Source organism: Nyctibius grandis, chromosome 31 (genome assembly GCF_013368605.1).
Source record: "Nyctibius grandis isolate bNycGra1 chromosome 31, bNycGra1.pri, whole genome shotgun sequence".
Lineage (NCBI taxonomy): Eukaryota > Metazoa > Chordata > Aves > Nyctibiiformes > Nyctibiidae > Nyctibius > Nyctibius grandis.
In genome coordinates, this window is record NC_090688.1 from 4,826,295 (window position 1) to 4,852,622 (window position 26,328).

A 26,328-nucleotide genomic window follows, 5' to 3' on the forward strand; every position below is an offset into this window, starting at 1 on the left:
CCCAGCCCCTCTCCAAACCCCCCCAGGGCGACGCCCTGCACCCCCCCAGCCCCACAGGCCCCCTCCCACCACAGGATGCGACCCCAGAGCCCCCCACACACCCCAGGGCTGAGCCCAACCCACCCTTCACCCCACAGCCCATCCCCAGCACCCACAAACCACCCTGCAGCACCCCAGGACCCCACAGGGGCACCCAGCCCACCCCCCCCCACTGCCACAAGGACCCCCCCCCCAATCCCCCCCTCCCCAACCCAGAGGAGGCACGGAGCAGGCGGGCGTTATCCTCTCTTTAATGCTCATTTTCAACACATTTGCCACACGGGAACGTGACGTGCGAGAAGGGGGAGCGTGCCGGCGTCCGCGGGCAGGGGCCGGGGGGGCCACAGCCGCCCCCCACCCCACCAACCTCCAACCCAGCTTCCAGCTAAGAAAAAAAATATATAAAGCACTAAAGGTGAAACATTCAGTCCCCCCTCCCCGAACACGTAGGACGATACAATCCACAGTAAAAGCCCCCGCGGCCCCCAGCCGGTGCCCGGGCCGGGGGGGCTGCAGATAAATAACCCCCCCCCGGAGCACGTTTGCTTTGTTCAATTCTTGCTTTGTTTGTTTTCTTTCTTTTTTCTTTTTTTTTTTTTCCCTTTTTTTTCTTAAAAAGTCATTACAAAAAGAGCCACCGAGGAGCCTCCTACAAAACGGGTTAGTGTTCGCCCCAGCCGGGGCGGGGGGGCCCGATCCTGCCCCCCCCCAGCTCTCCACTCACAAAACCCCTTCAAAATTGCACGTGACGTTGGGTTCATCACCAGCCTTCCAGCAACGGGGGGCCTTGGGGGGGGGGAGCTGCCTTCCTGGCCCCCCCGCGCTGGCTGGGGTGCAGGGTCAGGCCCCACAGCTCCAGCAAGGGAAGAGCCATCAGTGCAGCGAGCTGCCAGGTCTCAGCCCAAGGGAAAGCTGCCCCCCCCTCAGCTGCTGCACGTGATGGGGGGGGGGGCACACAACCGCTCTTGGTGGCCACGGGGTCCGGCTGTGCCCGAGGTGGGGGGACGGTGCCAGGGACAGAGCCCGTGGCTGTAGTGCTGGAGAAGCAGCTGCCGCAGCCCCCCCGAGCCCAGGCATGAGCCCCGGTGCTGCCCCATGGGGATGGGACCCCCCCAGGGTGGCCAAGGTCGTCCCAGCCCAGAGCCCCCCAGGAAGGAGAGCTGGACCCCCCTGAGGGCCGGGGCTGGGGGTACCGGGGGGGTGGCAGTAGTGGCTTGTCCAGGGAGGGGGTAGGAACTTCAAACAACAAAATTTACCCTGTTCAATCGAGCACGGAAATGGCTCAGCACCGCCGCAGGATCGGGGGGGGACACGGATCCTGCCCCCCCCCAGGCAGGGTCACCCCGTCCCCGGCTGGTCCCTCACCCCCCGCCCCGGGACGTGGGTGGGTGCAGAGCGAGGAGTGCACGGCTCCGGCGTGGGCATGCGGGAACCACGCGGCGTGTGAGGGTGCGGCGTGTGGGTGCTGCGGGCTCGGGGTCCCCGGGGAGCCCCTGCCAGTCCGGGGTGGGGGGGGAACGACCCCATCTCCCCCCAGCAGCCCCCCCTCTCCCTCCCCTCCGAGCCACAGTGGCCAGGGGCTGGCGCAGCCCCGAGTCACTGGGTGCAGAGGAAGGAGAAGGGGGGTTCACAGAGGAGGAGGAGGGTGGGGATGAAGCCCCCCCCCCACTCAGAACTCCACCTTGCAGGCGGGGAAGGTCTCATCCTGCATGGCCACGGTGCTGTTGCTGCCCAGCACTGTGATGCCCAGCTCCTGCTGCCGGTCGTGGGTCTCCTGGTACCACTCGTGCATCACCAGCGAGTCGAAGGTGGGGATCAAAGTCACCTGCGGGGACACACATCACACCGTGACCCCCCCCGCCAGCACCGGGAGGGGGCTGATGCCACCCCTCCGGGCACCCGCGGGGGCTCACCTGGATGTCGGTGCCCCACTGGTGCTTGCCGGCGAGCAGGGCGTCGAGCAGGGCCCGCAGGACGCCCTCCTTCAGGTGGTCGTCGCCGCTGACCACGTAGCAGAGGGAACGGACGCGCCGGAAAAACTCCTCGTCCACGGTGCGGGCGCTCCAGGAGCCGGGCAGGTACGCCAGGTCCACGTAGACCGGGGGGCCCGGGGGGGCCATGGCCCGGGGGCCTGCCAGGATGGGGGTACGGTGAGCAGCAGCCCCCCAGACCCATCGCCCGGCACCTCCGAGCTGCTCCGACACGGGGACACCGCGAGCACCCACGTCCCCCCCCCCAGCCCCGTACCTGCCGGTGATGCCCGGCCAGCTCCCGCCGGCGGCCTGGCTCCAGCGCTGCGGGTGGTCCCCGGGGTGCCCTTCTTGTCCCCGGGGGGCAGCCTGGCCTTGTCCCCAAGGTCACGGGCCGAGCTGGCGGGGCCCCTGGCCTTGGGGGCGAGGGCAGGGTGCCGGGGGGGCTCGGCCCTGGGGGCGGCGGGCGCCGAGCCCACGCGGGACGGGGTCCTCTTCACCTTGCCGGGGGGCTCCTTCTTGCCGGTGCGGGTCTGCTCGGGCGGCAGCGCCTCGGGGTCCACCATGCAGATGCCAGGCTGGGCGGGGACGGGGCAGGGGTCCTTCATGGGGGCCGGCAGCGGGTCGCGGGGCCGGGCCACGCCGCGGCCGGGCTGCTCCGAGTCCTCGTCCGACTCCAGCCCGTCGGCCAGGATGGAGGGACAGTCCTCGGTGGCCGGAGGGACGTCGGAGTCGGAGAGGGTGGGCAGCGACTCGCTGACGGAGGTGGGGGGGGTCTCGCCCGCCGGCTGGCGGGGTTGGCCCCCCCGGTGCGGCACCAGCTCCTGCGACGGGTCGCTGTCCGACAGCTCCCGGGGGCTGGCGGTGGCCGAGGGCGACCGCTCCGATTTGGGATGCTCGAACTCGCAGGGTGACACCAAGCAGAGGTCCACGTCGTGGGGGGAGTCGGAGCGGCGGCCAGGCCGCGGCACCGCGTCGCCGTCAGCCCGCGGCGGGTGGTGGCACGGCCGCAGCGGCAGGGACAACCCGCCCTTGGTGGCCTCCGGCTCCGGCGTCCCCCCGGTGCCCCGGGACCGCCTGCCCTCCTCCGGCGGCGACTCGCTGACGGGCGGCAGCACCTGCTCGAAGGAAACCGAGAGCGACTCGTCCACCTCGGTGGAGTGCGGGGAGCCCACCTCGGCCGGCAGCGAGGGGGTGGTGATGGTGGGGGACACGTCGGGGACGTCGTCCTTGAAGGGGCTGAGGGAGAGGCAGCCCGCCTGCTTCTCCTGCACGGAGCCGGCGCCGTCCTGCGAGGCTTTGCCCCCCGCCGCCGGCCAGGGGTTCGGCTGCCGGTTGGTGCCGGCGCCCGGCTCCTCCGTGCCGTTGTCTACCGGCGACTGGTGGAAGGGAGTGTGCCCAGCGCTGGCCGGCCCCGAGCTGGCTGGAGACATCATCTCCAGGGTCTTCTCCTCGGAGCTGCCACAGGCGTCCTCGCCGCCCTCGGGGCCGTGGTTGAGCAGCCCGGTGGGCGTCAGGTCGAAGTTGACGCTGCGGTCGCTCTTGGGGGTCTTGGCCAGGGGCGAGGGGGGGCACACGGCTCGCAGGGGGCTGCTCTCCAGGTAGCGGAAGCGCTGGGGGCTGTCGGGCTCCTCCAGGCCGTTCTCCAGGCAGGAGGAGGCCCCCGGCCCCCCGGCCCCGCCGTTCTCCAGCGGCGAGGGCTCCAGCTCGCTCTCGGCCGTGGTGATGCCTTCGTCCGTCGACTCCTCCTTCCTCCTCCTCCCGCCGGCCCCCGGCGAGGCGGCCCCCCGGCCCCGCTCGGCCTCCGGCAGCATGTCCTCGGGGGAGGAGGACTTGGAGCCGTCCGACGTCCCCGGCTCCTTCCTGCCGCCCGCCTCCCGGGGGGCTTTGGCCTTGGGCTTCTCCGGCTCCTTCTTGAGGGGGGGCTTCTTGGTGCTGCCGGCCTTGGCCAGGGGTTTGCGGGTCTCCGGGACCGGTGTTTTCCGGGCCGGGGTCTTGGCAGGAGCCTTGGCCTCTGCCTTGCTCTCCTTCGCGTCCTTCCGCAGCGTCTCAGCCTTCGCCTCCTTCTTCACCACCTTCACCTCCTTCCTGGCCTCCCCCTTCGCCTCAGCCCCCTCGTCCTTCTTCAGCAGCTTCTTCTCCTCTTTCTGGGGCCCAGGCTCCTTCTTGGGCATCGCCTTCTCCTTGCTCAGCTTCGGCTTCACGTCCACCTTCACCTTCTCCGTCGAAGAGTCCGGCTTGGCCCGAGCATCCTTGGCTTTCTCCTCTTCCGACCCCGCTCTGGCCGTCTCCCCCAGGGATTTTGGCTTCTCCTTGGTCCCTGCCTTCACCTCCTTCCTCTCCACCTTTGATGGAGTCTTCTCCTTCGGCACCGGTGCCCCGGTGTCCACCAAGCTGAGCTTGGAAGCCGACTTCAGGCTCTCCTTGCTCTCTGCCCTCCTCTGCTTGAGCGGCTTCTCAGGCTGGGACGCCGGCGGCCCCTTCAAATCGTTCTTGGTGACCACGGGATGCTTGAGGAACTCCAGGTGCTTCACCTTCTCCAGCCCCTCCAGGATGCGGCCCTGGGGGGTGCAGCCGGGGAAGAGGACCCGGATGATCTTCTCGGAGGGGCTGACGGGGTGCCAGACGAGCAGGGCGCAGACGGAGGTCAGGCACTGCAGGGGCAGGTCCTGCTCCTTGGGGTAGCTGTTGCCCGACCATTGCTGCAGGAGAAACTCCAGCTCCTTGGTGCCCTTCACGGGGTTCAGGACGTACATGTCCAACCGGCCCACTCCCATCTTCTGGAAGAGGACGGTGGGCTCTGCGCGAGGTCCGCTGTCCCGGGCCAGCGGGTGGGGACGGATGCCCAGCTTCTCCAGGTAGTGCAGGGTCAGGGCAGCCTCGTCGCAGCTCTTCAGCACCCGGGAGTTGCCCTCGATGTCCTTCAGCTTCTCGGAGGCGTTGAGGAAGACGACGCCCAGCTCTGGGGAGATGAGGTTCTTCGCCCAGTCGCCGGTACCCTGCGAACCCTGCGACGGGTCCTCCTCCAGCTCCGCCAGCTTCCTCTGCAACAAGCTGTTGACGCCGGGCAGGCTGTCCGTGCCCGCGTGCGTCACCAGGATGGAGTCGATGCGGTCCAGGTGCCGGACCAGCTTCCAGAAGGATGATTTGGGGTTGGAGCCTCCGTTGACCAGGACGTTGAAGCCATTGACGGCAAAGAAAGCTGAGTCCCCTCTCCCACCCGGGAAGATATAGCAGCAGGGCTTGGAGAGCTTGAGGAAACCCACCATGGTGGGGGGCTCGAGGAGGTCGAAGGGGGACTGGGGCTCCAGCGACTCCGAGAGGTACTCCATGAACTCCTCCAGCCCCTCCATGGCCGGCAGGACGCAGCCTGGGTTGTAGCGCAGCTCAATGAAGTCCTGGAGGTTGTGGTGGTCCAGGCCCGAGTCCTGCCACTCCCCGAAGTCGGGGCAGCTGATGGTCAGCCTGGCCTTGGCCGAGGGGTCCGCGGAGCTCAGGATCTCCCCTACCTGCGAGGGGACAGACAGAGCTTCAGGGGAAGGCGGGGGGTGCCCTGCCTCAGCCCCCCCTCCCTTGGCAAGCACAGGGCACCCCTTCCCCGGGGGCTCCCGCAGCCCCATCCCACTCCCCGTACCCGGTGCTGGCTGCCGGTACGACGTGGGGGCCGGTCCCTGATTCACCCCCAGCTGCGGCTCAGGGCCAGGACGCAGCCGATCGCCCCCCCCCCCAGCCCTGCTGCCCCCTCCCCAGCCCCGCGGCAGGAGGGACGTGCCAGTGGCAGCGGCGTTGTGGCTCCTCCCGCTCCTGCCGCCACTGCAGGCAGGTCCCTCCCGGGGGTCCCCCCGCCCCCAGCCAAGCTCCCCGCGCCGGCACCGCACCTCCTTGTCGGTGAAGATCTGGATGAAGTCCCGCAGGGAGAAGCAGCCGGTCTGCAGCATCAGCTCGCCCGTCTCCTCCACGCAGGGCCCCGCAAACACCAGCAGCTTGTGCTGCGACACATCCGTGATGAGGTTGCGCAGCTGAGGGACGGAGGGGACGCGAGGACAGAGGGGACGTGAGGATGCCACCAGGCTCCATCCTGCGGCACCCCCCCCCGTGCCAGCGGCTCCCAGGGGATCTCAGCCGTGTCCCCCCGGCCCCCTCCCCGGCTCACCTCGTCGCACAGGGACTTGTCGGAAGGGTTGAGCAGCACCAGGGTCTCCAGCACATCCCCGCGGTGGTGGAGGGTCCGCTGACCTGCGGGGAGCGAGGGCTGACACCCGCCCTCCCCAGAACAACGGGGCTGCACCCCGGATCGGCCTCATCCCGTGGGGAGGGGACACAGGGTGGCAGAGCCAGCGCCTGCCCACATCCCCCATGGAACAGGGACGGCCACCGTCCCGCTCCCGGACACCGCGGGGGCCAGCGGATCCGCCGAGCCGAAGGACACGTTTCCCACGTCCTTCCTGCCGCAGGGAGGGGAGGAAGAAGGCGGGGGACACCCTGGGGGAGCCCCTCCTGTCCCCCCCGAGCACTGCAGCAAGCCCTGGGTGCTCTCAGGGCTGCACCCACCCACTGGAGCCCCAACCACCTCCCCCCTGCTGCCAGGGGACTGGTGTGACAAGGGGACACGATGGGGAAGAGGAGTGACCCCGGCATCGCCGGCTCCATCTTCTCCTGCCGGGAAATCACATCCCGCCCCGGGATGGGCGAGGGAAGCGGGTTTCTCACGTGGGGGATCACGGGGCTGAGCCGTGGGGGGGGACAAAGCAACCCCTGTTCCTGCAACGGCCGAGGGGGCGGCGGGGAGGGGGGCCGGTGGGGAGGGACTCGCACATCCCTCCTGCCCGCCGCCCCCTCGGCTGGATCGGGGGGGGGGTTTCTCACACCATGGGGGGGGGGGGAACACCCTTTTTTTACCCTTCACAATGCTGGAGAAAGTGGCCGAGTGACGGGACACGAAAAGCTTCAGCTGCTCGTCCAGGTTGCAGGAGGAGAGGTCGATGTCCCAAGAGCGGATTCCTTCAGAGGGGAGGGGGACGAAAATTTGGGTGTTGGGGGGGGCGGCTCAGCACTGTTAGCACCCACCGGCACCGCACCCCCACACCGCAGCACCCACATGGCACCAGTGGGGACTGTCCCCGCTCCTCCCTCACCCTAAGGAACAGCCACGTGGCTTTTGGGGTGACTCCAGCGGGTCCCCAAGCCCAGCCAGACCCTGGCACGAGCACCTTGCGCGGTGACTCACGGTGGCACCGGCTCTGCCAACCCCAAACCCCGGCCCCCGCAGCGCTGGGCACGCCTCGCCGGCACCTCTTCAAAGGTGGTAATTAACAGAATTAACGGTGCCAGAGGATTCGGCACGCGCGGCGCTGCCGGGTGCTCCCAGGTCACGAAGCAGGGCCAGGGCGCAGCCCTAAAACACCCCCAACCCCTTCAGGAGGATTCACGGGGGGCTGCCAGCCCCCCACCATGGCACCCGCCCGGCGTGGCTGCAACCGCTGCCCGCTAACGGCCTGGCCAGGCGGCGGGCGATGGCGTAAGCTGGCGGGGGCTCGGGGGGGGGGGTTGCATAAATCCTGCATCCACTGGGGCCGTTGTAGGGCGGTTTCGCTGTTTGGGGCCTCGCAGGGTCCCACGGGGCGGGGGGACGGGGCAGGCCTGGCAACACATGTCCCCCCATGGCATGGGGGACCTGCTCCAGCGCAGGGGTGCTCCGATGCTACGGCCTGAGACCCCCCCCCCCAGCTCCAGCCACAGCTCGGGGGGGGCCGGGAGTGGGAAATGGGGTCAGGGGATGAAGGGGGTCCCCACAGCGCAGCCCTCCCCCAGCCCAGCATCTGGCCCCCACGGCTGTGTGGGGCAAGGTCCCAGGTGGTGACAATGGGAGGGGACAAGTCACAGCCCCAGAGCCTGGGGACAGACCCCAGGGGGGAGAAGGGGCAGACCCCCAAGGTTTGGGGGGGCAGGTCCCAGGGGGCAGAGATGGGGTGGGGGGCACCATTTGAGGGGGGCAGATCCTGGGGGTCTGGGGAAGGAGAGGGGGCAGATCCTGGGGGGTCTGGGGAAGGAGAGGGGGCAGATCCTGGGGGGTCTGGGGGGGCAAGAGAAGGGGTAAATCCTGCAGGGTCTGGGGGGGACAGATCCTGGGGGTCTGCGGGGGCAGATCCTGGGGGATCTGAGGCAGGAGAGGGGGCAAATCCTGGGGGGTCTGGGGGGGGAGATCCTGGGGGGTCTGCGGGGGCAGATCCTGGGGGGTCTGGGGAAGGAGAGGGGGCAGATCCTGGGGGGTCTGGGGGTGCAAGAGAGGGGGTAAATCCTGCGGGGTCTGGGGGGGGGGGGCAGATCCTGGGGGATCTGGGGCTGGAGCAGAGCTCGGGGGTCCCGATCCTGGAGACCTGGGGCAGGAGTGGGCGGACCGGGAGGGCCCGGGGGGGGGGGGGTCAGACCCCGGGGGTGCGGGGCAGGAGGGATCAGACCCCGGGGACCGGGGGGGGCGCGGGGCAGGAGAGTGGCAGTGCCCGGAGCATCACGCGCGGGGGGGGCCGGGCCCGCCCCGGGCTCACCTCGCTCCAGCTGCTGCAGCGCGGCCGCCAGCAGGCCGGGCCGGTGGCAGCCGCCGCCCACGATGGCCAGCAGCGAGTAGCGGCGCGGCCCCGCGGCGGGGCCGGGAGGAGGAACCGGAGGAGCCGCCGCCGCCGCCGCCGCCGCCCGGCCCGCGCCCCCCGCAGCCCCCACGGCCGCCGCCGCCGCCGCCATCTTCGGCGCCCCCCGCCCGCCGCGCCGGGCCACGCCCCCCGCTGCGCCTCCGCCGCCAAGCCCCGCCCACTGATGTCACCGCCGGCCAATGGGAGATCGCAGCGGGGGAAAGGGAGCGGGGAGAGCGGCGGCGGGCGGGAGAGGTCTTAAAAGGGCAACGGCAGGGTGGGGCCGCCGTGGGTGGGGTCCGCCTGCCAGTGCAGTGCGGTGCGGGGCTGTGCAGTGCGGGTCAGGGCAGTGGGTGCGCAGGGCGCTGCGGAGCTGGGAGTGGGCGTTGCAGTGATGGGAGGCAGCGCGGGGATGGGGCTGTGCAGTGCAACGCAGAGCTGGGGGCGGATGGAGGGGGGGTGCGGTGCAGTGCGGTGCAGTGTTGGGATGGGGCTGCGCGGCACAGCGCAGTGTAGGGGCGAGGCGGGGCTGGGTGCGGGGTGCAGTGCAGAGGCCCCAGGACCCCCCAAGGAACAGGCAGCAGGCGGGGATCCGAGTCGTTTAATGTGGCCCCGCAGCCCCCCCGGGCCAGGGCACCCGAGGGTGCCAGGGTGCTGCGCGGGGACATCCAGGCGTGCCCCGGTGCGGGACGGGGCTGGGGGCACACGGCTCCCCCTCCGCGGCACGGGGCACAGCCGGGGCCAGCAGCATCCCGGCGGGCGGCAGCGTCCTCGGTGTCCCCGGTGATGTCCCCGGTGTCCCGGTGCCTCAGGAGCACTTGAGGATGAGGAGGTTGCAGGCCGTGCCGCGGGGGCAGCTGCAGAGCTTCCCGATCCGTGCCCCCCGCCGCACCGCGCACGGCTCCCCGGGGTGGCACTGCGGGACGGCCCCCGTCAGCCCGGGCCCCCCCGGGGCTGCACCCCCGCCACCGGCACCCGAGGGGTCCAGCTCCGGCGCTGGCTGCGGGGTTTGGCCCCCCACCACCACCTCCCCAGCACCCAGGGCTGGGTGCCCACCGCCCCCCCCCAGCCCGGCCGTACCGAGGGCACCCAGCTCAGCCTCTTCTCCACCGCCGGCAGCTCCCCGCTCCCCAGCTTCTCCAGCACCTCCTGCAGCGCCTCGACCTGCCCGACAGCACCGGCTCACCCCGAGGCCCCGGGGGTGCCCAGGGGCACCGGATCCACGTCACCCGGAGCCCCCTCAGACTCCGGTGCTGGATCCTGTGCCACCCCGAGCAGCACCCAGCCCCACAGGGTGCACCGAGGTGTAACCACTGCTCCAGACCCTCCCCGCATCCAGCTGTGGGTCTGTCCCTGCCGGAGGGGAATCGGGGCTGCGGCAGGATCAGAGGGGCTCGGAGTGCATCCCACCCTGGGCGCAGCCCCGTTGTCCCCTCCCCAGCACCCACCACCCGCAGCATCTCCCCCCACCTCAGCCCGTGGGACAGTGAGCGACAACCAGGAGAAAGCTGCAAACCCCCACGTGCCACTGGACATCCCAGTGCCCCTGGGGAGCCGCTGTGAGGAGCCCCCAACCCGGCCGAGCAGTGATGGCAAATCAGTGGCAAGGTCTCAGTCTCCCCCTCCCAGTGGCCCTGGGGACACCCTGGCACAGCCAGAACCAGCCCCTAAACCGGGGCAGCGGGAGCAGGAGCACCCCGAGGTGCCCCGGAGCCATGTGGGGGCCGCCAGCAGCCCCGTCCCCCCAGTCCCTTACCAGCTCCGTCTCCTCCTGGCTCTGCCCGGGCAGGCTCTCGTACGGCTGGAGCCCCAGCACCGGCTCCGTGGTGCCCAGCAGGATGAGGCCGGAGCCAGCCAGGCAGAGCAGGCAGAGCCACGCGCTTTCCATGCTCCCGGTGCCAGTTGCGTTCCTGGATGCTCACAGAGGCGCCCAGCTCAGCCCCATTTATACCCCGCCACCGCGGGTCACCGGCGTGGGCAAACACCCGCTGACGCAGGCGGGGAGCGGGCGCCCAGCGGGTGCGTGTCCCCCCCAGACCTCACCGCTGACATCAAGCTGGACCAGGGGGGACACATCCCCGGGAGATGCATCCCCTGGGACACACGTGTCCCTCGCCGGTGGCACGGAGCGGGCAGGACGTACGTCAGTGCCGCGTCCAGCCGGGGCAGCCGGGGCGCGGGGCCCCCGCCGGCGCTGAGCCCCCCCGGCCCCGCGGCGAGGCAGAGGCCACGCTGCCAATTCCCTGAGCAAACACGGCCGCGGCGCGGCTCATCCCGGCACGTCCCCGCCGCCGGAGCTGGCAGAGCCGAGGGTCCCTGGGGGGGGGCACAGACAGGCTGGCACGCGGCTCTCACAAACAGCTTTATTCCAAACAAGGGGACGGGGTGGGGGGGGGCAGAGGGGGTGCTGCAGCCCCCCCGGGCCAGGGCTCTGATGCAGAGCTGGCTGGGGTGGCGGAAGGCTGCTGCCCCCCTCCCTGCAGCCCGGACCCCCGGGGGGGGAGTGCGGGAGCGCAGTGCTGCCGGTGGTCCCCCCGGTGGGGCGTGGGGGGCTGGATCCAGCTGGAGGGGAGCGGGTACGGGTGAGCGGCAGGGGAGGGCGATGGGGGATCCCAGCCCCCCCATCCCCGGGTACTGCAGCCCTCCCAGGTCCCCCCGTGTCCCTATAGGGTCCCCCAGCCCCGCAGCATCCCTGTGGGGTCCCTTCGTGTCCCACAGCCCTCCCAGGTCCTCCCTTTGTCCCCCCCCCAGCAGGGTGGGGATGTGACAGCAGGGTCCTGCCAGAGAGCACTGGGAGGGGGGGCCCAGCCCCGGCGTGTCCCCACACCCACCTGCCCCCCTAGCTGCGCGGGGGCTTCCTCTGCCGGCAGCGCGGCCTCGGGGGGGGCTCGGCAGCCTCCGCCCGCCCTTCCTGGAGGCCCTGGGGCACAGAGAAAGGGGGGGTCATGGGGGGGACCCTCTCCTTCCCCCCACCCATCCCCCTCGCCCCTCGCCCCCCGCCGTACCATGTAGAAGCCGGTGTGGTACCCGCTCATGTACCAGGCCATCAGCATCGCGGCCAAGGCCTCCTCCTCCTCCTCTTCCTCCCGCATGGCGCGCAGCAAGGCCGGGGACCACGGCGGGGGCGGCACCTGCCAGCAGCACCCCCAGCCCGTTAGGGAGAGACGGGGAGGGGGGGGCACGGGGTGCCCCAAAGCCGGGGGGACGGTGGGCACCCACCTCGGGGGGCCGGCGGGAGCAGGGCGCCCGCTCGCCCTTCCTCCTCCTCGTGCCCGGGGGCAGCTCCCACGACGAGGGGGTGCCGGGCCGGCGGGGCTCTGCGTGGGGACCCTCACCCCCCGCGGTGTCACTTGCCCCCCAGGCCCCGGCGCGGGGGGGCAGGAGGTCGGCCAGCGCCCGCTCCTCGGTGTCACCGTAGCCGTCGAACTGCACGAGGCAGGTGCCGGTGGCGGGGTCCAGCGCCCGCAGCCGGGCCGGGTACAGCCGCCCGTCCCCCGCCCAGGGCGCGCTGCAGGCGTCGCCCACCCTCCACTGCGGGGAGACGGGGGGTCACCGGGGGGGTCATCGGTGAGGTCACAGGGGGACACGGGGTTTGGGGACATTCCTCGCTCACCTCGTGGCCTTCGTCCTCCTCCTCCTCCTCGCTGGGGGTCACGCTCGAGGTGGGGGTCTCGGAGTCGCCGTCAGACCCCTCGCCCGGAGCGTCCCGGGGAAGGGAGGTGCGGGGGGAGCGGGGCCCCGCATCGGAGCCGGCGCGGTCGGGACCCTGCGGGTGGCAACGGCAGCGTCACCAAACGGGACGGACCGGAGGCACCCGCGGAGTGTCCCCGTCCGGTCCCGGACACCAGCTGGAGCTGAGCGCCGAGACCCCCTGCCCCGGGCTAGTCCGGACCCTCCAGCCCTGGTCCAGCGCCAGTGTGGGCGCCCCAGCCCCGGTCCGGTCCCGGTTTGGTGGCCCCCAGCCCCGGTCCGGTCCGGTCCCGGTTTGGTGGCCCCCAGCCCCGGTTCTGACCCTCCCCAGCCCCGGTCCGGTCGCCCCCAGCCCCGCTGTAGCTCAGTCCCCCCCCGGTCCCGTCCCCGTGCCCACCCGCGGCCCCGGGGCGCTCTCGGCCATGGCCCGGTGCGGGCGGCACCACCCCCGCGCCCGCACGTGGCCCCCGCGCCCCGCCCACAGCTCCCCGGCCCCGCCCACCATCCCGCGCGGTGCCCTCTGGGTAATGTAGTCCCCGCCCCTCGCGGCTCAGACGGGGCGGGGCTCGGCGCGCCTACACTTCCCAGAAGGCATTGCGCGTGGGGCAGCGAGAGGGCGGGCAGAGCGCCGCCTCTGCCTCTCCTGCCCCCTGCTGGAGGGCGGTGTGCGCCGGTGCGATGAGTTGCGCCCGTGCTCGGCGGCGCGGGGACACGGGGGGGGGGTCTCGGGGGAGACGGGAGGGGGGCACAGGGGACAGTGGGGACACGCACACGGTGCCGCGGGGACATGGCGGCGTGGGGACACGGGACACGGCCAGGGGAAACTGAGGCACGGCGGGCGGGCGGGGCCCCCCCAGACGCCCCGGGGACACGCGCCGGTCCGGCCCCGCCGCAGGTGACCGAGACGGGGCGACCGAGGGGGGAATACGAGGTGAAAAGCCCCGGTGGACACGCGGGGGGGGGGGCAGCCCCTCCGCGGGCGGGCGGCGGGGGGGCACGGCGGGCGGGCACGGGCGCGGGGCGAGCCCCGGCCGCGCGTACCGGCAGGTGGCAGCCGCCGCCCGCCCCAGCCCCGGGCCCGGCCCGGCCCCCCCCGCCGCAGCCCCCCCGCACGGCGCGCCCGCCGCCTGTCCCCGTTTCCCCCGGCTCTGAGCACACCCCTCCCCGGGCTACACGTCCCGGTGCACTGACCGAGCCTCCCCCGCGCCCCCTCCCCCGGTGCAGCCCCCGGTCAACGGAGAGCCCCGGTGCACGGACCGACCCCGCCCTTGCAGCACAGACCGACCCTCCGGTCCATGGAAACACCCCACAAGTGCACGCACCGACCCCCGGTGCCGCCCCCGGTGCACGGACAGACGCGCATCCCCCCCGCCTTGCAGACCCCAGTGCACGGACCGACCCCCGGGGGCAGCCCCGGTGCACGGTCGGATCCCCCGGTACAGCCCCCAGTCCGCGGACCGATCCCCCGGTACAGCCCCCGGTGCAAACCCCGGTCCACAGACAGACCCCCGGTGCACGGTCCGACCCCCGGGGGCAGCCCCGGTGCACGGTCGGACCCCCCGGTGCCGCCCCCAGTGCACGGACCGAGCCCCCGGTGCACGGACAGACCCCCCCCGCCTTGCAGACCCCTGTGCACGGACCGACTCGCCGGTATAGCCCCCGGTGCATGGTCGGACCCCCCGGTACCGCCCCCGGTGCACGGCTGGACCCCCCGGTGCACGGCCCGAGCCCCCGGTGCAGCCCCCGGCCCCCAGACCGACCCCGCCCTTGCAGACCCCCTTGCACGGACCGATCCCCCCCCGGTGCAGCCCCCGGTCCCGGTGGCGGGGGGGGCAGTTTCGGGGCGGGGGTTTCCCCACACGTCCCCCCCCCGCCCCGGTTCGTCCCCACGTGGGACCGGCCGGCGGCGTCCAATCAGCGCGGCGCCCGCCCGGCGCTTTGTGCCGGGCCAGCCAATGGGCGAAGCGGGGGCGCCGCGCGACGCCCCGCCCCTCCGCGGGAGCCTATAAGAGGCGGCGCCGGGCGCGGCGGGGACTCAGAGCGATCGCGCTGCAGCAACGCTTGGGAGGGACGAGAGTCGCGACAGCCCCGCGACAGCCCCGCGACAGCCCCGCGACAGCCCCGCGACAGCCCCGCGACAGCCCCGCTCTCGGGATTATCGCAGTTGGGATTTGCCGTCGCGCCGCGGGCGCCCGCCCCGGATTACAATTGCACCATGACCCTGGAGGAGCTGGTGCCCTGCGACAGCAGCAAGTGAGTGCGGCCGCCCCGGGGCTGCCGGAGAGGGGGGGGGTGTCTGTCGTTGTCGCCGCCGCGACTCACCGGCTCTGTCCCCCCCCCGCAGGATGCAGGCGGTGGGCGAGGCGGTGGAGCGGGTGCTGGTGGCGGCGCAGCGGCAGGACCGGCTCACGGTCGGGGTGTACGAGTCCGCCAAGCTCATGAACGTGTGAGTATCGCGGGGGGGTGCGTGTGCGGTGGGGGGGGTGCGGGGGTGGTGCAGAGCGGAGCGGGGGGTGCGTGTCCGGGGGGGTCGGGGCAGCACCAGCACGGTGGGACCCCCCCCCAGGATCGGGGCTGGCTCTGCCCGAGGGGTTTGGGCAGGGGGGGGGCACCTGGGGCAACCCCAGTGCTGGGGAGGGGGCGAGGGGGTCCCTCTTGCTTCCCTGCATGGAGGGAGGTGGCCCCGGTGACAGCAGCAGGGTGGGGAGCTGCCCGGCCACCCCTAACGCCCCGCGCGCCCGCAGGGACCCCGACAGCGTGGTGCTGTGCGTGCTGGCCACCGACGAGGAGGACGAGGGTGACATCGCCCTGCAGATCCACTTCACCCTCATCCAGGCCTTCTGCTGCGACAACGACATCCACATCCTGCGCGTGTCGGGCATGCAGCGCCTGGCCGCCATCCTGGGCGAGCCCGAGCCTGGCACCGAGCCCCGCGACCTCCACTGCCTCTTAGTCACGGTGAGTGGGACGGTGAGGCACGGCACGGCCACGCGCCGGCGGCCCCGTGATTCACGGCGGGCCCCGTGCCAAGGATCGGGGCGGGGAGGCGGTGGGTGGGAGCGGGGGACTCAGGGCCACGTGTCGGGGCGCCGGTGGCACTAACCTCGTGGTTCTGCTCGCCAGAACTCGCACACGGATGCTTGGAAGAGCCAAGGGCTGGCGGAGGTGGCCAGTTACTGCGCCGAGAGCCGCGACAGGAACCAGTGGGTGCCGTACGTGTGTCTGCAGGAGCGCTGAGCCCGCCCGGCCCGTGCCCGGCTCTACCTGAGGGAGGAGGAAAGAAAACAAAAAAATAAATAAACCGGCAGGAAAGGAAGGAGAAACGGCCCGAAAACCCCCACCCACCCCACCACCCACCGAGTTTATTTTACTTTTTAACCGGAGAGGAGGAAGGAGCAGGCGGGCCGCAGCGGTGGGCGCGGGCAGGAGGCGAGCGGAGGCCGTGGCGGCGGGCCGGGGGCCGGAGCCGTGCCCGGTGTGCGGAGCGTCGTGGGGCCGCGCCGAGGAGCTGGAGCCTGGTGGAGTCGTTCTTGGTGGCATCCGTGACTCGATGGACCGCGGAGGGACGGGGCGTCGCGGCCGAGCTGCCGAGGGACCAACTCCCGCGTACCGGGAGGGACCCCCCGCCCCAGGAGGGGCTTCGGCGCTCGGGCCCCTGGGGGACCCCGAGCTGGATCGATCCCAGAGTCTATTCTTGTACCGATTTATGGAGAAATAATAATTATTTGTAATAAAATGGCTGAAGTCAGGCGTGTGTGCCCTCTTCTGCCCCGCCGGGGCCGGTCCCACGGGAGGGGCGGGTTTCGGGGTGGGGAGGGGCCCCTTGGCACCGGCCCTGCCCCCCTGGGGCTCTGCAGCACCGGTGGGGTTGGGGGGGCTCGGGCATGTCCCACCCATGCACGGCCCCCCCCAAAAAGGGTCTGCACATGGGACCCCCCCGCGATGGGGACCCCATCGTCCCTGGGAAACTGAGGCACGGCCCCCCCCACCCCCCGGGCACCCAGCGCTGCCCCCCCCCCCGGTTCTGCCTCCCAGCGGGGGTGGGGGGGGCTGACCGGGGGTTTCGGGATCCAGCAACCGCCTCCCACCCCCCCCGCAGAAACCGCAGCGTTCCCCGGCCGTGGGAACCGGGACCGCCCCCCTCCCCCTCGGGGGCCAGGAACCCCCCCGGGAGCCGGGACTCACCCGGTGCTCGGCGCTGCCGGTACCCCCGAGGCCTCCTGCGGTGGGGGGGGGTGTGACCCCACCCGCACAGATAAACCCTCCCGCCCCCACCCCTGCAAACCACCGGCACCTGCGCTCTTAAAGGACCCCCCCCCACCCCGGAGGTGGGTGCTCGGGCTCCTGGGGTCTTCTCCCCCAGACCCCCCCCCCCCCCAGGTGGGTGCCTGGATTTGGGGACCCAGCGAGGGGGATGATGAAGCCCGAAGGCTCAGGGGAAACTGAGGCAGCGACACCCCCCCCCCCCCACCCCGTGTCCCTGTCCCAGCATGGGGAGTGCAGGGTCCCCCCTCCGTGGGCAGCGGGGACCCCCGGGGGCTCACCAGGTCCCCCCCACCTGCCTGGGCACAGGGGTGTGCACGTGTGTGTGGGTGTGCACATGTGTGTGCATGTGCACACGCGTGTGCGTGCCCGGCGCAGCGTGGGAGCTGCCAGCCCCCCCCCCCTTCAAGCACCCCGGCTTCGGCGCGTCGGAGCAGGCCCCGACCTGAGCTCACCCGCGCTCGCCCCCGCCCCAGCTCACACGCACGCACACGCGTGCACACACACACGCACACGTGACATCCCCAGGCACCACGCTGGGCACTCCGGTGTCAGGCCGGGGTGACGGTCCTGGCTCTGCCCTCGTGGCCGGGGACACCGGGTCCCACCGGGGCACGAGGCCCTGCCGAGGGCTGGGGTCTGTGCCAGCCCCGCGCATGGCACCGCGTGCTGGAAGGGACACGGTGTCCCGCCTGCCTGGGGACATGGTGACTGTCCCATCTGGCTGGGGACACGGTGGCCGTCCCAGGGTGCCTCACGTCATGGGGACGTGCCCTGTGCCCTCCCTCTAGGCTTTGACTGCAGGGGGAAACTGAGGCACGGAGGGACAGTGGCGTGTGGCAGCCCCAGCTGAGGCCACTGAGGCAGCCGGGGACCCCCCAGCCCTGCTCCCACCCGCAGCCGGGAGCCGGGGGGGCTCTCCCCATCCCAGGCCCTGTTCATGGGGCTGGGCTGGGTGCCCCAAACCACCGCCCCCACCCTCGAGCTGCGGGGGGACACGGCACAGGACCACCCAGCGTGGGCCACCGGGTCTGCAACGAGCTGGCAGGTCTCAGCTCGGAGACGGGGGCTGAGGGGGGGTTGACAGGGCTGGTTCAGCGGGAGCAGGATGGGGCCCCGGCCCCGGGCGGGGACAGGGCAGCCCAGAGGGGAGAGGGGGGCACACAGAGGGACAGTGGTACCCTGGGAAAGCGGGGAGTGAACGGGCGGGGGGGGCAGGCTGAGCCTCCCGAAACTCATTTCACTGGTGAGGCTCCAGCGGGTCACGAGGCCCCGGTGATTCCTGCCCCCGGTGTCACCGGGAGCCACGCGTGTGATGAGCGCGTCAGGCCTGAGTCACGGCCTGGGGTGGGGGGTGATGGGCCCTGCTGCCCCCCCGGCACCCGGCCGCCCCCCCAGTGCCCCCCATCCCGGCCCCGCAGGACACCCACGGTGCGGCCCCAACCGCAGCCCACCCTGGAGCACACATGGAACCGCCCACACGTGTGCCGGATCACGCACATGCACACACATGCCACCCGCCCCCCACATTGTCCCTGCACCCCCCCCATGGACCCAGAGATCCCCTGGGCCCCCCCACACCGCAGCGTGTTGCACCCCAGGGCCCTGATTCAGCACCCATGGGGCCACATACCACAGGACCCCCACCCCGGCACCCCACCAGCACCGCAGAACTGGGGCGAGGGGTCCCAGCGCTGGGAACAGGGGTCCTGGGCTGGTTTGGCTTCGCTGGCGAGAGCCGGGGCCCCCCACCACCGTGACCCCCCCACATCCCCACCGCAGCCCCCCTGGCATTGCCCTGGAGCCGGGCCAGTGGCCACACACCTTTCCCTGGCACAAGGTGCCAGCGGCGCGGTGAGCCGGCCAAGGGCAGCCCGACGCCGGGAGCATTAACAGGGCAATAATTAAATCCTGGGCAATAATTAGACCTCGGGCAATAATTAGACTTTAGGGGTTTGCAAGGGCTGAGGAGGGGGGGGGCCGCATCCAGCCCGGGTGTGCGGGGTGGGCGCTGGGCAGGCACCCCAAGCAAGATGCCCCCTGCCAGAGCCTGGCACAGACGTGTGCGAGCAAAAACCACACGTGTGTACAAGCACACGGCACCACATGCGTGTCCAGCGGGGTGGCTGGGGGACACGTGGGATCCCAGAGACCCCACGTGCTGCGAAAGAGCAGCCTCCAGAGAGGGGCTGTGCTGCAGGTGGGGAAACTGAGGCACGGAGCCGGGGTAGTCCCTGGTGGCTGATGGGCTGATGGGGCCCTACTTCGCCATGGGATGAGGGCCCGTGTCACGGCGCAGGGGGCCGGATGCCGGAGCAGGAAGCCGCCCCGTGGCGTCACGGTCGCCATCCCAGCGTGTCGTGGGTGTCCCGGTGCCCCCCGCGTCACACCGAGGAGAGGAACGGCCTGGGATCCCCCACGGCGGCGGGGGGGACACGGCGGGGGTTCCCCGCGGGGGGGGTGGGTGTCCCTGAGCCCCCGCAGCGCTGCGGTGGCAGCGGGGCTCTCCCTCGCGTGGGTGCCCAGGGACCGTGGGGGGTACCCGGGCCCGTGGGGTGCCGGGGGGGCCCCGGCTGCGGTGATGCCCCCACCCCGGTGCCAGCGGGACGGTGCTGTGGGCACAAGCCTTGGTGGGACCCGTGTCCATCCCCGGGGCCACCCCGGTCACGTCCCCGCAGCCCCGGCCCGCGGTGCCAGCAGCTTCCCCGGCCCCGACGCCAAGGGCAGATAATTATAGCTGCGGAGGAGCTAAAAATAGCCCCGCGGAGGAGGACGGGTTATTTTTAGCCGCTCTCCCAGCCCGGTGCCACCAGCCCGTCCCCGGCCCGTGCTGGAGCCGCGGCCCCACGGTGGCAGGAGGGTCCCGGGGGGTCCCGGAGGGTCCTTGCGTGGGCTCCGGCGCGGGCGGTCGCTTTGGGGCAGGTTTCCAGGGGGGTGGGAGCGGCCCCGGGGAACGTCCCGGTGTTTTAAGTGAATTTGGGGGAGTTTGAGCATCTGTGGATGGCGGGTGCGGGACCCCCCCCCCGGAGACCCCCTCTTCCCCCGGGGCAGCTCTGCGGGAGGGGACCCCCCGGTGTTGCTGTGGGTGGGAGCTGCCGGGAAGGCGAGCGGGGAGCCGGGGCCGCTGCCGGGGCCCGCGGAGGTCCCTTGTCCCCTCCTTTTCTCCCAAAAATCGCCGCGCTCGGTTTCGCTTCGTCGCGGCTCCGTGGGACGGGAGGGCCCCGGTGCTCCCCGGGGTGCGGGCGATGCCAACGGCAGCTCCGGAGCCGCTGGGACTGGGCAGCGCTGGGGGACATCGGGGTGGTGCGAGCTGCCCCCCGAGGGTGGGAGCAGGGGACCCCCGAGGGGCTGCGGGGGGAGAGCGGGGGGGTCCTGCGCAGCCCCGGGGCAGGAGGGTGGGGGGAGGCGGCTGAGACACCCCCGGGAAGGGGCTGGGGGGTCCCCGCTGAGCCCCGCGCCGGGGAAGGGGCAGGAAGGGTCAGTCGTCACCCAGCTGCCCCCTCGCAGCCCGGCTCTCCTCGGGCCAGGGGTCCCCACGCCGGCAGCACCGAGCCCACCCGAGCACCCACCGCAGGACAAGGCTGGGCAGGAGATGTGGCAAAATGAAAAGTGAGCCTTTTTATTGTGTTATCGATTCACTTCTTAACAACGATTCCACAAAATATTAAACACTGTGCGAGAAATCGGTCTATGGCACACGAGAAAGAAAAAATCAGCGCTCCAGAAGTGCCGACGTGATGAGGAGCCTACGTTACAGACACCGATTACTTCCTACGTACAGTCTTTACAAACCTTGATTTGCGTTTGGCAACGAGATCAGAGTTTGGCAAATAATAATAATAACAATAATAATAATAATAATAATAATAATAATAATAAACAGACCAGAGAGAAAAAATTAAGAGCGCGAAGTATCAGACGCGTGGCTTCGGTTCGATGAAGGAAATGAGTTATTTTTTATTTTGTTAAATAAAGTTGACTTTTTAAGTACTCGGAGGAAGGGGGATCTGCTCGGCTCCGGGCTCGGGAGGCTCCGGCACCGGCACCGGACCCCACCAGCCGCGCCGGTGGGTGCCACGTGGGTGCCCGGGTGTCTCCCGGCTCCGGCTGCACCGCACAGGGAGGGGAGGACAAGGAAAACGGGCCAAAACATTAAATAGAAGCAACGTTTCCTCTCTCCCTTTTCTTTTTCGGGCTCTCTCCTCTCTATTTTTGGCAACGGCTTCGCCACACGCCGAAGAGAATCACCGGGTGGATTCGGGCATGTGTTTATGGCCAAGAAAAGGCCTTTGTGGCAGCGGCACAGGGCGGCCCCGGCTCCCCGCTCCCCCTTCGCCATCTGAGCACTTGAAAAGTCCTGAAAAGTGTCTTTTTTTTTAAATTTTTTTTTCCTTTTTTTTCTTTTTTTCTTTTTTTTTTTTTTGGCAAATGCACTAACAAAGTACAAGCAACTACCGGAATCTGCACTTCTCGTGATGCGATACAAAAACACCGACAGGATGGTCACCCACGGACTCGGACGAGGAAGAAAATTAAAAAAAAATAATAATCAAAGGTCGAGGATTTTCCCACCTAACGAGTCAGCCACCGGGAGCCCCCAGCGCCCGCCGGCAGCCCCCTGTGCCGGGAGCCCCCAGCCCTGTCCCCAGGCTCCCAGGGGACCCCCCGCAGACGCTCCCCGTCCCCTTCTCCCGGCTCCAGCCACAAACCGAACCTAAACCTGCCGCCTCGCCCCTCGCCGGCCATCCCACCGCCGGCGCGGCGGCACGACCCGGGCAAGACACCGGGGGTGAGCGTGGGAGGATGAGGGGGGAGGCAGAGTGACCCCGATCTGCTGGCCCATGGCACGCCTGGCTGGCTTGGCTGGCAGAGCATCCCTCGGCGAGCCACCGGCACCGTGGCTCTGAGCCGTCCCGTGGCGAGCAGGACGCCGGCAGGGCTGGCACGCACCCGGGGAGGGGTGTCGGGGACCCCCCTCGGGCAGCACGAGCCGGTGACGGGGCGGGGGGACGCAGCCCCTGCCCGGGTCTCGCGCAGCCCCCGCGGCTCCCTCGGCCCTCGCTCGCCGGCTGCCGCGCGGGTGGTTTTGGCTGCGCCGCGGCTCGGGCGCTCGCCTGGGTCACCGGCTATAGCACCATGCACTGGTCTCTAACATAGAGGAAGAATCAGCAATCTGGAGTAGAAAAATAAGGCTGGAACTGTACGAGATTAAGGGCAGAGGAAATTCCCTCGCGGCGAAGAGAAAGCTCTGCTGGGACAAACCCCGGCGCGCCCCGGGGCCGCGTGTGCCCCGCTGCGGACGCGGTGTTCGAGAGCTCGGAGTTATGTCGGATGAAAGATTTTAAAAGAAAAAAAAAACAACATGAAGGCATTGCCTGTCGCTGTGCCGGGGCTGCCGCCCTCGGCGATGCTCAGCGCAGTGCCAGGCTGGGCCTCAGAGGGAGATAAATCCCCCCCGCTCCCCCTGCCCCAACGCCCACGTCGGGACGGGGTGAAATCAGGGGGTTGGCAGCGAGCTGGCACGGGGCTGGTGCCAGGGCAGGAGCCCGCGGCACAGCCGGGGGGACACGGGGGGTTTGAATCGCTCAGCTCAGCAAAGGGCCCTGGGGAGCGGCCGCAGGACGCGCGCAGGAGGGGCTGGGGGCTGCCCGAGTGTTAAAAATGGGGTTTTTTTTTTCCAACTTCATTTAAAAAGGCAAGTGATCGCGTACTCAGAGCAGTGATGGCGAGATACCTGCAACCGAGGAGCACAAATGGAGCGTCTCTGCTACCCACGGCCCCAGCGGGCGCTGGAGAGGGCCCGGCCGTGCTCAGCCCGACCCCCCTGCCCTGCGCCGCGGGAGGAAGACCCCTGAAGCCGCCCTTCCTCCTGGAAGATGCCAACCTGCCTTCCCTGGGTACCAGCCACGCGGCCGCGGGCTCCGCTCCTCTCCCTGCCTTCGAGCCGGCCTCCGGCATCGCCCCGTGCAGCTCCCTGTGCCCCGGGAGCACCGTCACCCTCCCAACAGCGGCCAGTGAAGCCTCCCAGTGCCCTGCCCGGAGCGGTGACTCCGACCAGTCTAAGCCCAGGACGGGCAGCACGGCTCCCTCCCACCCACTGAGCCCCCAATGCCCGAGCGCGGGTCAGTGGTTTCCCTGAAAGCCGAACCCGAGGGTCCCCTCGGTCCCCGTCCCACGGGGGGGTCGGCCGCGGGTGGGCTCCGTCCCAGCGGGAGGGTCCAAACCAAACCCAAAGCATCGAGGGAATGGGAAGATCCCCAGGATTTCACATCAGGTGGGGTGGGGTTTTTATTCCTTCTCTTCCTTAAACCAGAACTCGGCACCGCCCGTATTCACACACCGGCACGGGGTGCCCGTGTCCGGGATAACCGGGAACGGGGACCAGCGGGCTGGGGGGGAAACCGCCCCGTGCCTCTGCCTACGGCGGGGAGCGTCACCGCCGAGCCCCCGGCGCTGCCCCGCGGACACAGCCCGGGCTCGGCCGCTCAAACCCGGCACACGGGACCCGTCCTGTGCCCGGCGGAGCTGGCGGCTGGGGAGCGCCCAGGGTGGCACCTCCGGGGACGCGGGGGGACGCGGGGGGACTTCCCTGAGCTCTGGCCTTTCTCCCCAGCATCCGCCGGGCTCCAGCGCTCGCAGGCAGCGGGAGGAAGGCTCCCCTGCTCGCCCCCTCCTCCTCGCGTGCGCCGGGTTCTCTGTGGCACGTTTAACGTCGGGGAACCGAGCGCTCCCCGTCCAAACCGCGCTCCGAGACTCCCAAGGGACGGGAACCAACTTATTTCTCCTCCAGCCTCACCCCCAGCTCCCCGAACCCACTGGGGTTAGTGGAACGAATCCCACTCCCCACTCCTGGGGAGAAACAGGGCGATGGGACACGCTGGTAAATCCGCCAATTTCAGCGTTTCGGACCGAGACTCTCCAAAAAGGCCAATTTTAAAAGATTTCTTGGCACGACAGAAAGCCCCTTCGCCCCCCGCCCCGGTCCTGTTTGGGAAGAGCAGTGGGACGAGCCCGGGGGAAGCCCAGATGCCACCCGAGGGGCTGAGCCCGGCTGCCCCCTCCCCTCCTAGCGCCGCGCGCGGGGACTCTCCCGGCCGACGGTGCCCCCGCGGTGCCACCCCCCCGTGGGCGCAGGGAAGGAGCCCCCCGGCCCCCGCCCTCCTCCCCCCGCCCTCGCTCCAGCCATTTGCAATCCCAATTTTTCGAGCTGTGGTTTTTTTTTTTCCTTTTTTTTTTGTACTAGTTTTCTACAAACCAGCCCCCACCTGCACTCCTCGCCCTTGCTCCCTCCCAAGAAACAGAGTAAATTCTTGTTAATTGGAAACTAATTACAGCAGACCCGCTGAGAGCTCTGTCCAGCGAGGTCCTGATGCTCAGCTCCTGCATCCCATCGGCAAACGCAACGAACCCCCCGCTGCCTCCACCACCCCGGCACCAATTTTGAATGTCGCTATTAAAAATACTCCCCCCCCACCCTCAACCCTGTTTTTATTTTTAAATTCTATTTTTAAATTGACCCCTCAGTGCAGCCCCTGCCCCGGAGCACACACCCTCCCTCCCCCAAACCACTTGTGATTTTTTTTTCTTATTTTTTTTTCTTTTTTTTTTTTGAGATTGAAGTTCTATTCGAACCCAACGTTTAGTGTTTACCCCTCGGCGCAGCTCTAAGTGTGTAGCTCGGTTTCGGTCGATGGAGAACGGTGCCTGAGAGATGGCGCGCGCCGGAGCGAGCAGAGCTATAGGATGATACAAGGCTTTTTGTCCTTAAAAGGGTTCTCGGAGGCGGGCACCCCAACCAGCAGCGGGTCGTTGCGGGCATGCTGCTCGCAGTAATTCATCAGCTCAGAAGATGCTTTTGAGACCTAAAGGTTGGGAGAAAGCAGAAGGTTAGTGGGAATATTGGGGTGAAGGCGCAGAGCTCGGCCCACGCGGCCCCGCTGCCTCCCAGGGATGCCCCTGGAGGAGGAGGAGGAGGAGGAGGAGGAGGAGGAGGAGGAGGAGGAGTTGGAGGAGGAAGGACCAGACTCCCGTGGGGAGGAACAGACCCAACTGCGGTTCAGCTTTTCATAACAGAAACTTTAGGGAGATGGTGACAAATAAAGGGGAAATGGGCATGGAAAAATGTGTTGGTGAGGGCTGAGAGAAATAAAGTGATGAGGATGGGAAAAACACTCCCAGCGAGAGATTTAGAAGAAGATAATGATTGTCCTCGGTTTTAGGGCTTTGGGATAAAAAAGCCAGGGAAAAACGCCAGCGTGAGAGCGGTCTCTGAGGCTAAAAACGGAGGTTTTGAAGCTGTTAGGAACTATTACTTAAGGCTCTGCTTGTTCTAGTTCAAAGGCGGCTGCTGGGAATGGAGCGCCCAGAGCGCCGGGCCAAGGGGAGGTGGTGGAGTCCCCATCCCTGGAGGGATCTAAAAGCCGTGGAGATGTGGTGCTGAGGGCCATGGGTTAGTGGTGGCCTTGGCAGTGCTGGGTTAATGGTTGGACTTGATGGTCTTAAAGGTCCTTTCCAACCCAAAGCTCCTTTCCAAGCATTTCTTCTCAGCAAGGGTCATTAGCCCTTGGAAGGGGCTGCCCAGGGAGGTGGTGGAGTCACCATCTCTGGAGGGGTTTAAGACAAGACTGGACATGGCACTTAGTGCCCTGGTCTAGTTGCCATGGTGGTGTCAGGGCAACGGTTGGACTCGATGAGCCCAGAGGGCTCTGCCAACCTCAGTGATTGATTGATTGACCCCCTGGCTCATCCTTCCCCTCGCTTACATGGCTGAAGCTCCAAGGGGAGCTGGTTTCCAGGCCACTTGCTCTCGTAACAGGTTCAGCCACGCTCCCGCCGAGCTAATCTCTGTCCCCTTGCTTTGCTCTGAGATTAGGAGTAATTCCCGTCTTATGTGAGTAAGAGGGTTAAGGCAGAGCCTCGACCTTGTCTCTGCAGAGCAGTTTGGCTGGTGGAGCCCAGTGTGTGTGATGAGGAGGTCGCAGCGCAGGCCAGCAGCGGCTGGTGGCAGGAGCATTCCTTACTGGTTAGGACTTTAATACTTAATATTGCACTAATACCCCCAAAAGCGCCTTGTCTGGTGCGGTCTCTGCACCTTCCTTGCCAGGAGACCCCAAAAGCAGGAGGTAGAAGCCCACCCCGTGGTGTGGAGGCACACAGAATCACACAGAATCAATGAGGTTGGAAGAGCCCTCTGGGCTCATCGAGTCCAACCATTGCCCTGACACCACCATGGCAACTAGACCAGGGCACTAAGTGCCATGTCCAGGCTTTTCTTAAACCCCTCCAGAGATGGTGACTCCACCACCTCCCTGGGCAGCCCCTTCCAACGGCTAATGACCCTCTCTAATGCATCATTAATAATGACCCATTATTAATGGGTAATAATGGTCACTGGAAAAGGCCTGGCCCCTCTCTGGCAGAGGTACTTGGGCGCTGGCTGGCTTGGCACGCTTGCCCCAGAGTTGGGTTTGCTGGTCACGGCTTTATTGACAGCTCGCCCAGACAGCCCGTCCTCTCCATCAGCTTAAATAGCACCGTGTTGTGGTCCCACCACTGTTGTTCTTTCCCAGCAAAGCATTTGAGATGGTCCCAGCTCCAAAGGGCGGTGAGCGTACCCACGCCCTGCCTCCCCCTCGGCGGGCACCGTTTGGGATCCCGGTGCTGAGACACGGTAATTCTCAGGAGAGTCAGCACCGTCTGCGCCGGGGGAAGACCTGTAATTTATTTTGTCTTCCCTCAAA

At 69.0% G+C, this 26,328-nt stretch overlaps 6 protein-coding genes across 7 annotated transcripts in view; 2 read left to right on the forward strand and 4 right to left on the reverse strand.

The window, feature by feature from the left end:
- Nucleotides 1–274: 274 nt before the first annotated feature.
- Nucleotides 275–8,747, reverse strand: MAP1S (microtubule associated protein 1S). Its single transcript, XM_068420950.1, has 7 exons — nucleotides 8,555–8,747; nucleotides 6,909–7,010; nucleotides 6,163–6,245; nucleotides 5,888–6,028; nucleotides 2,287–5,518; nucleotides 1,953–2,170; nucleotides 275–1,864 (listed from the first exon to the last, which is right to left on the reverse strand). Exons 1-7 carry the CDS (start codon nucleotides 8,745–8,747, stop codon nucleotides 1,709–1,711), a joined length of 4,125 nt encoding a protein of 1,374 aa, XP_068277051.1. The 3' UTR covers nucleotides 275–1,708.
- Nucleotides 8,748–9,443: 696 nt separating this feature from the next.
- Nucleotides 9,444–10,523, reverse strand: LOC137674751 (cocaine- and amphetamine-regulated transcript protein-like). Its single transcript, XM_068420432.1, has 3 exons — nucleotides 10,392–10,523; nucleotides 9,716–9,799; nucleotides 9,444–9,551 (listed from the first exon to the last, which is right to left on the reverse strand). The coding sequence occupies exons 1-3, from the start codon at nucleotides 10,521–10,523 to the stop codon at nucleotides 9,444–9,446; spliced, it is 324 nt and encodes a 107-aa protein (XP_068276533.1).
- Nucleotides 10,524–10,984: 461 nt separating this feature from the next.
- On the reverse strand, nucleotides 10,985–12,789 carry LOC137674941 (survival motor neuron protein 1-like). Its single transcript, XM_068420759.1, has 6 exons — nucleotides 12,723–12,789; nucleotides 12,249–12,401; nucleotides 11,855–12,166; nucleotides 11,641–11,766; nucleotides 11,467–11,555; nucleotides 10,985–11,197 (listed from the first exon to the last, which is right to left on the reverse strand). Exons 1-5 carry the CDS (start codon nucleotides 12,747–12,749, stop codon nucleotides 11,475–11,477), a joined length of 699 nt encoding a protein of 232 aa, XP_068276860.1. The 5' UTR covers nucleotides 12,750–12,789; the 3' UTR covers nucleotides 10,985–11,197; nucleotides 11,467–11,474.
- An 831-nt stretch (nucleotides 12,790–13,620) lies between these two features.
- On the forward strand, nucleotides 13,621–14,334 carry LOC137675061 (basic proline-rich protein-like). Its single transcript, XM_068420952.1, has one exon. The coding sequence runs from the start codon at nucleotides 13,621–13,623 to the stop codon at nucleotides 14,332–14,334; it is 714 nt and encodes a 237-aa protein (XP_068277053.1).
- Nucleotides 14,335–14,373: 39 nt separating this feature from the next.
- Nucleotides 14,374–16,073, forward strand: GADD45B (growth arrest and DNA damage inducible beta). Its single transcript, XM_068420664.1, has 4 exons — nucleotides 14,374–14,578; nucleotides 14,670–14,771; nucleotides 15,070–15,283; nucleotides 15,449–16,073. The coding sequence occupies exons 1-4, from the start codon at nucleotides 14,541–14,543 to the stop codon at nucleotides 15,560–15,562; spliced, it is 468 nt and encodes a 155-aa protein (XP_068276765.1). The 5' UTR covers nucleotides 14,374–14,540; the 3' UTR covers nucleotides 15,563–16,073.
- Nucleotides 16,074–20,183: 4,110 nt separating this feature from the next.
- The window catches only part of GNG7 (G protein subunit gamma 7), a 69,719-nt gene continuing 63,574 nt past the window's right edge, over nucleotides 20,184–26,328 (reverse strand). For both annotated transcript variants that reach the window (XM_068420606.1, XM_068420605.1), the window contains exon 5: nucleotides 20,184–24,450. In XM_068420606.1, the coding sequence (XP_068276707.1) occupies nucleotides 24,325–24,450 (126 nt within the window). In that variant the 3' untranslated portion in view covers nucleotides 20,184–24,324. The remainder of the gene's footprint in view (nucleotides 24,451–26,328) is intronic.